Source organism: Lygodium microphyllum, chromosome 6 (assembly GCF_053477565.2).
Source record: "Lygodium microphyllum isolate KBCC chromosome 6, Lygodium_microphyllum_v1.1.10, whole genome shotgun sequence".
In the NCBI taxonomy this organism is placed as follows: Eukaryota; Viridiplantae; Streptophyta; class Polypodiopsida; order Schizaeales; family Lygodiaceae; genus Lygodium; species Lygodium microphyllum.
In genome coordinates this window covers 65,472,342-65,481,003 of record NC_141140.1, presented here as the reverse complement: position 1 = coordinate 65,481,003, position 8,662 = coordinate 65,472,342, and the positions used below count along the sequence as shown (strand labels likewise).

Genomic DNA, 8,662 nt, shown 5'->3' with positions numbered 1-8,662 from the left:
AAATGCTTACAATTATTTAGTTCTTTGAAGTATGTAAGAGAAATGGGTGAAAGTAAGGATTGGAGTTTGTTGTCAAGGAAACATAGTAAGAAATGCTGAAAAAGATAGGACTAAAAAGAGTGAGAAGAAAGAGAGTAAACACTAGGTGTTCTACAAGAAGGTGTTTCAAATAATTCCTCCATTGAAAAGCACAAGACCTCAAATCTTTCCTCCTCCATATAAAATTTCAAATGAATATAAAATCTTGCTTTGCTTCGAGAAAAGTTTTTATCCACTCAACTCGTAGGGGTACACTATTGTCCCATAATACATAATAATCTATTAACATGTAGACACTCATTGACAGAGTGCACCTTGGCTTTCGATAAGAAAAAGTTTTATTGGAGCAAATTAAGTGGAGTCTTATTTTACCGACTTGTAAGGAGAAAAAACATCGAGTTTGTCATTTTGAATGAACGTTCTACTGAGTAAGTTGCATCATACATGTCTTAAATTGCAAGATTGTCCATGTAATAAATTTTTTGTTTCAAACCGCCATTTGTGAGGAAGTCCCGACAGTGAGCCGACCGGTCACTGGAGGGCCGAGGCCCATAAATAGGTTTGTGATTAGCATGATTCTTCATATGATTGGAATACGGATGGCGGTCGCGATGGCGCGAAGCTTAGTAACCTTCACAGCCATCTGGGCTGCTCTTCTGGTAATCACTGATCTCGGATATGCAGGACGACCCATTGATCATTCCTTCCCATCACACAGTGAAACGGGAGACCGCTGGATCCAGGCAGCAGTTCGGAGCATCCAGGTTGGTTATTAATACCATAGTAGCATTAAAGTAATCCTCCTTAAAGCCGGGGCCCGGCTGCGTATATAATTCCTCGATTCGTCATGAAATTCATGACTCGTGATCGCCTAGTAGTTTAAACAATGCCGCTAATTAATATATGCCCATGAGGTGCTTGCTTACAATGTAATTATTTGCCGGCTTTAATTTGTCCAGAGCCCCGATGGCGACATCATCCACTGTATCCCGCGTGACAAGCAGCCAGCGCTCGACCACCCTCTCCTGAAGGGCCACGTCGTCCAGGTTGGCAGCCGTGGCGCCCCACGCGCATGCCTATCACGAGTGGAATCTGATTACAATCATGATTAGTTTTGCATGCTTTTTAGTTGAACTGATTACAATGCCAATACAGTCGAATTCATACGTCATTACTATACGTTCCGTCAAGTGAATGAGTCACTCAATCTTATGGCTAACCTTAGTCTTGATCTTTCGTTGATGATGATCGATATCTATCTGTAGGAGTTCCCAAGCTCCAGTACAGCCGAGGAGGTCGAGGCAGCCAGGTGGAAACCTGTGTATGGAGACCAAGTTTGGCACGCTAATAACGGCACATGCCCCCTGGGCACTGTCCCTCTCCGCACTGGCTCTTTAGCAACTGATTCCATGGCCGTCATCGAACGCACGAGGCAGATGAAGCGCCTTGGCATCAAGGCCGACGGCTTTCTTCACGAGGCAAGGCTTTATATACATTATTAATCTTGGTTATCTTCGTGAAGTGCACATGTATATTCGTACGCATACATACTTCAAATCCAATGAGCTATGTTGTCAGAGCATCGACCAGAATTAGTTTGGAATCTTATATGGCTCTTCGTTTAAGCTCATCAATACCCTATAAGTCGCTCATCCTTGCACGAGATACAGCCTGTCGAATTTTGTGTAAGCGCCAAAAATTATATTGATTTATGAGAGAAGACGTGCATTAAGACGGTACGTCGCTGACATCCGGCAGTCATTCATGAACGTATGTTGCTATAGTATGCGGCAACTACTTATAGCAGGGGTCCCCTCCATGGAGCATCTGGGGCGCTTGGCATTTGGAAGCCTTTCGTCGAGAATCCTGGCGAGTTCAGTCTCTCTCAAATCTGGGTCGTTGCTGGCCAGTATAATGCACCTGACTTGAACACTGTGGAGGCGGGGTGGATTGTAAGTGCATCAACACCCACTCATTATACGTCCTCCCAGCGTGTCACATTCATAGATACACAGTTGTCGCTTTGCTTCGTAACTTGTTACATCACCTTGTTATAAGTTCGATTTTGAGGTTGCAAAGATGCCCATTGCTAATATTGATGTGTTGCTTTTCTACATATTCTGTAGGTCTTTCCAGCACATTTTGGAGATTCCAACCCAAGGCTTTTCACTTATTGGACGGTAAGACTAATCTTATCTTATACATCATTAATTTCCACCATGATGAATAATTTTATATTTGACGTCCATCACTTTTCGAACATGAACGACTGTACCGTGACTATGATCAACGACGCCTCTTTAAATCTTCTTTCAGTGGGTAGAGAATCGAGATGCCTTGACTTAATTAATAAAGCATTCATGCATGCATGTGTGTACTTACTTGTTGCAGAACGACGGCTACACAGACACAGGATGCTACAACTTGGATTGCTCCGCATTCGTACATGTAGCTTCGAACGTCGCTCTGGGGTCTTCTCTTGCCCCTGTCTCGACTTACAACGGAGCATCGTTCGAGATCCCGCTTTCCATCTTCAAAGTAAGCTGCGCCTGAACAAATCCAAATTGTATTAGCCGACACAGCAGCATAATTCGAATTAGTGACTTCCATTTCAATCACGACTGTAGACCTTCAAGTAAACTGTAATACACTTATACGTAAGATGGCGACATTAGCGCCTCCAATTTCAAAGTCTATATTGAGGATTCATTTGTTCGATAGTAGGCCTAATTCCGTGGGGGTTCAAGATAATTCTGTCTAGAACCAAATTAAGGTCGATACACTACTCACGCAAACGTTCTAGAGTATTGTATCGGCTGATCATCTGTTGTACCACATGAAGCCAAGCTATAGCTACATCCATGCTGATCGAACGATCATCATCATCAACAGACGTCATAATTCGTAATTCTCACGTACAATAGCACTGTAAAGAAGCATTAGAGTAAGTGATCACCTACTAGTTAGAATCCGATTATTAGTGTATTTAATCATGTGCTGACAAGTTATTACATCATGATCTCGATGATGCAGGATCCCCAAAGTGGAAACTGGTGGTTGAAGTACGGGCCAACCAATGTGGGGTACTGGCCATCAGCATTATTCACGAGGCTGTCTCAGCATGCGGACAGGGCCCAGTGGGGAGGCGAGATCATAAACAGGCGTATCGGCGGAGCGCACACGACTACTGCCATGGGCAGCGGCCATTTCGCTGAGGAGGGGCTCAACCGAGCAGCGTTCACGCACTCGCTTCAGGTGGTCGACGCCCAGAACGACGTGCATCCGGTTGCACCCAATGAGATCCAGAATTACGCACCTTTCCCTCATTGTTACGACATCCAAACCAAGGTGCTCGAAGCTGACGGGACCACGATCTTCTTTGGCGGGCCTGGCAAGAGTCCGCAATGCGCTTGATCATCGTATAATAATGCATGCAGTCAACCAATTCCATCAGTTAATTAGTCAACGGGGCGCAGGATTTTGATACATTCAGCAACTCTATATTTGCACTGCAGCTTGTTGATCACTGATAATTTATTTCGAATATCGATGTTTTTTAACATCGATATCATTGCAACCTAGCCTGCATTAATAAGGGGGGTCGCCAGCTGCTCTTAATCTCTTCTATTCATTTTGTATTTCTTTTCCAATCATTAGCTAGTACTTGTTGTTAGGATGAAACTTACGGAGGTTGGAACAACATGTGTTATCGAGGTGGAACTTATGGAAGTTGGAACAACATGTATATTGGACCCCATTAATTATCTTTATCCGTGGTTGCCATAAGCTGTCGATCCTTGTTTACATTGTTGGTATCGGTGCCCGTTGAGATTTTCGTTACTGATCTTTCATTGTTGAGAATGCGTTTCCTTCTTCTTCTCTTGGTAATATTAATAATGTGATTATCCCCACTAATAATCCTTGTTTCTCATCATTCTCATCTAAGTTGGCAATTCACTAATTTACTAACGTGAGAACCACCTAATCTTGGTCGAGAGAGAGAGAGAGAGAGAGATTGACAACACACTAGGGATTGGAAGATGGGCTAGTCCCCCCCATTGTGGAGTTATATTATTGACATGGGGGATTCACTGGTAGTATTAAGGAGACATCACCTGCATGTAAGAAATATATGAAAATATCCCTTATCTACCCCCTATTTATGGGACATTTCCTTATAAAATGTACATTCCTTCCCTTAAATAATCTCCCTCCCTTACACTCACGTGGTACCATACGGTAAACCCTAGTGGACCCCTTGGGATTATTGATAAGGAGCAAGCTCCTCTGTTACACATAAACCAGTTCTTAACTTGTAGATCTTGGGAACAAGATCACAGTTCCTTGCACGGTATACAACCAGCTAACACTTGCACAACTTGGAAGTTGGCACCTTTTGATCCTTCTTGAGTCTCTCCTTCTCTCCTACACAATAAGTGTAGGGATTTCCTATTGGAGCTTGATTTCAATAGAGCTTCCACAACACTTGCACCTTCTCTCTTACACAATATGTGTAGGGGTCTCCTCTTGGAGCTTGATTTCAGTAGAGCTTCTGTAGCACTTGCACCTTCTCTTCTCCTCTTGGAACTTGATTTCAACAGAGCTTCCACAACACTTGCTCCTTGTCTTCTCCTCTTGGATGCATGCAAAGTGATGCTTCCTTCACCTCCCTCACACCCAAGGAGAGACTCTCTTTTTATAGGCTCCAAGAGCTTCTCTTCTTGGAGAGAGACTTGAGTGTCAATATTGGAAAGATTGATCTTCGTGCAAGATCTGCTTGTTCCAAGACCTACTATGCAACACAAATTTTGAGATATCTTTATGTGCGTTGCTCAGATGGAAAAATTCCAACATGAAAGTTGTAGATCTTTCCGTTTTCGATTACCCACGCGGGCCGTTTTTAGAGATTAGCTTTTTATCTCGAGATATTTTAAAAATGGATTCACCATGTCTATTTTAAGAAAATCAGCTTTTTAAACTCTACTCTTAACTTATGGTCCATGCAACCACCTTGAGCCATAGATAAGGAGAGTTCATTAGATTGCCTTGGGCTTGAACCTTAAGATTGACTTCCCACAAAGCTTGTATCATCTTAGATCTTAGAAAGAGAAAATCACTTCTCTCCTTACTTCTAGAGGATCACGTCTCTCATCTTTCTTAGTGAGAGAATTACCAATCTTTTTTTTCTTAGTGAAAGAATTACTTATCTTCTTAATTCATTAAGAGAGAAAATACCTTAAACCTTAACTTGTAAGGGAGAGGACAACCCCAAATGAATGCAATGCTCATTAAACACAAGTGAACGTTTCCAGGTGTTCTCGGATGCACACATAAATACATATACACAATACTAATACACTTCCTCTTCTTAGAACTCAATCCATCTTCATTTATATGTAACTCCTTGATTCTTCTGTACACTCTTACACTTGGTAGACACTTCTTTTCCCCTTCATAACTTATACTGCATGTACCAGATATCTTCGTCATAGTGCTCTGATCACCCCATTAAGTGATGCACTAGGAATAGTGATCTCTAAATGCTCTCGTGGCCATGCTAGATCATCATCAATACTTAAAGAAAACTGAGTCATTAATTTATTGACATAAATTTACTAATTAGAGAATGCATAATAAGCAATCAATTAATTAATAGTGATAGAGAGATAGAGAGAAAGGGAGGAAGGGAGGGAGAAAAAGGAAAGGAGAGAAAGAGGGAGAGAAAGGAAAGAAAGAAGAGAGAAAGAGGGGTGGGGAGAGAAATAGAGAGGGAGAGAGTGAAAAGAAGAGAGAGAGAGGGAGATAAATAAAGACATAGAGAAGGAAATAGAAAAATAGAGAGAAACAGAGACAAAGAGGGAGAAAGAGAGATATTGAGAGATGAAAATAGAGAGAGAAAGAGAGATAGAGGGAATAATCAAAATAGAGAGCGAGAGAGAAATAGGGAAATGATCTCGAAATGATGAGAGAATGAGATAGAGGGGAAAGAGAGAAAAGTAGAGGGAGAGGGGGTAGAGAGAGATAAAGAGAGGCAGGGGGACATTGGTTTCCATTTCTTTATTTTTTAAGTTTATTATTTTCTCTCTTTAATTTTGTTTATAGAGAGATGCATTAAGTGAGAGGGGGAAGTGAATGAGAGAGAGAAATAGAGAGAAGAAGAGAGGGGGAGGAAGAGAGAAAGAATGAGAGAAAGAAAAAAGAGAAGAGAGAGGGGCTTCATAAAAAATAGAAAGATGGAGAGAGAAAGAGATAGAGGGATGAGAAGAGAGAAATAGAGAGGTGGAGGGAGGACGAGAAACAATGAGAGAGAGAGAGAGAGAGGGAGAGAGAGAGAGAGGGGGGGAAGAGAGAAACAAAGAGAGATAAAGGGAGAGAAACAAAAAAAGGGAAAGAGAGAGAGAAAGAGGGATGGAGAGAGAAATATAGGAGGAGAGATAAAAATAGAGGGGGGAAGAGAATAGGAAGAAAGAGAAATAGAGACTATGAATAGGTGTATGGCATTTTTTATTACTTTTTTCACGACACGAAATAGTCACAAATGTTGATTCACTCTCTGCAACACACCCATATGTGATATTGAACATGTAATCTTCTATCCAAATCCTCTGCAACCTTGATGGTGGTATGTTGTGCCATCAACACCTTGGAGTGTGTGAGTATATGATAAAAGTAATGTCCCCAACACAGATGAGGAGAGTATGCAAATAGAGGGGTCGATGTTGCAGGGCTTGGAGTGTGCAGAAAAGACCGGCATGGGTAATGTAGACAAAGAGATAGGAGGCCAAGAAATTCTCAAGAATGAAGTGGACTCCTCTTTTTGTGGATACCTATATATAGACCTTCCAATATATGTTGATTTATTCCAAGAGCTTGATATGGAGCCATAAGCCTGATCGTATTAGCATCCGCTTGCTCAACTCATTGATAATTCACTTTTAAGAGTACTTTAGTATATACATTTTAATTAACATCATTTTTTGTAGATTTATATTATGATGCTTTAACTAAATCCTTATATTGATTATGCTAACATTGCTTTTTGACTATGCATGTCGAGGGATAACAAATATGGAGCTACAGGAGATCTTCACGCGTATGTCTCTGGATTAGATGGCCCACTCTAGAGTTATGAAGAAGTAGGAGTTATCTTGGTCATTGTTTGGTCATTGTACATGGTCTACCTCAGTACGCTCTAATGCATCAATCTCTAGTAGGCGGAGTCCACACTCAAGATTGGCCCTAGAGGGAGGGAGTGGTTCTAGAAGATGCTACCGAGATGTAGATGTTGTGACCCTATGACCGTTTGCTAATCCTCGCTCTTGTACCAATTCTAGAGATGGTGGCTTAGGTGGATATTATGGACACTTGTCACCTCTAGGGTTTGTCACACCTATAGGGATGCCTACTTTTGTGACTCTAGGTTTCACTTAGTCATCCGCAGGTGCCATCCCTATGGGTACTACTTCGAGCGATGCTACCTCCGCAGGTATGCCAGATGTACATGAGTCTCCTAGTTATGCCGAAGAGTGTGGTTGCAATTGGGAGAGAGCGCACCTTAGACATATCCCAATAGGATACATATACCTCGTGGATAAGAAAACATGTGTTGTGATCATGAATGATGAGGGAAGGAGGGTGATGGCTTGCATGAGAGAGTTGTGCCAACAAGTATTTAGACACAACATTTTAGACCATTGGATGAATTTACTGGAGGGGAGGAAGGACTATGTGGTAGCATCCTTGCATAAGAAGTTCTCAGTATCTACGACAATAGAGAGGTTTTGGATGACGGATTGTATATGTGCATACATGTTACATAGACAATCAAATGTGCATAAGGTAATCAAGAGAGGCACCTCAAAGCCCAAGTGGTTGGATGCAAAGGATTGGTGGAGACTCAAGGATCAGAAGGCCACATATTCTCCAAGTTGATAGCGGCAATAGCGAGAGGCAATTATCAAGGAACTTTTAATCATTCCCTATATTATAAACACCATATTGGGGAATATGGGAATTTCCCATAAGTTTGAGACATACGGTCAAATCTTTGGATTTGTCATAACTTGAACACTATAACTCCAAATCAAGTGCTCTATAGCTCAATAGATTCCATTTTTCAAGCGCTTTCCAATGATAGGTCACATCATATGGTTTTGAGAAACTTATGGGCATGTTATCCGGGTGCCACCTTTTTAGTATTCAAAAAATGGGAATTGGGAGATTCCCAAACTCACTAATATTGTGTTTATAGGAAATTTTGTGAAATGTAGAAAATTGGATGATATTTCCTATATATACATTCATATATTCCTTACGTATAAGTAGGGAATTGAATTCCCTACATCTACTAGTAGGAAATTACACATCAAAATAGAGATTTTCCTACATTCTTTCGGAATTCCCCATATAAGAGGATATGATCATGTGTTTCCCACTTCTAATAGTAGGAAATTATATATCACTTTAGTGAATTCCTATGTTCTCTAAAAATTTGCTATATAAGAGAATGTAAGAATATCATTCCCCACTTCTCATAGTAGGAAATTATATGTACATATAGAGAATTGCCTGCACTATCTCAAAACTAATCGTGTAGGAGAATATAAGAAATTGAAGCATTGGT

At 41.1% G+C, this 8,662-nt stretch overlaps 1 protein-coding gene across 1 annotated transcript; it reads left to right on the top strand.

Moving 5' to 3' along the window:
* Positions 1 to 650: 650 nt before the first annotated feature.
* LOC148034638 (protein neprosin-like) lies at positions 651 to 3,453 on the top strand. The gene is made up of 7 exons (XM_087680694.1): positions 651 to 803; positions 999 to 1,085; positions 1,305 to 1,517; positions 1,824 to 1,991; positions 2,166 to 2,219; positions 2,431 to 2,577; positions 3,007 to 3,453. Exons 1-7 carry the CDS (start codon positions 651 to 653, stop codon positions 3,451 to 3,453), a joined length of 1,269 nt encoding a protein of 422 aa, XP_087536820.1.
* The last annotated feature ends 5,209 nt before the right edge of the window (positions 3,454 to 8,662 follow it).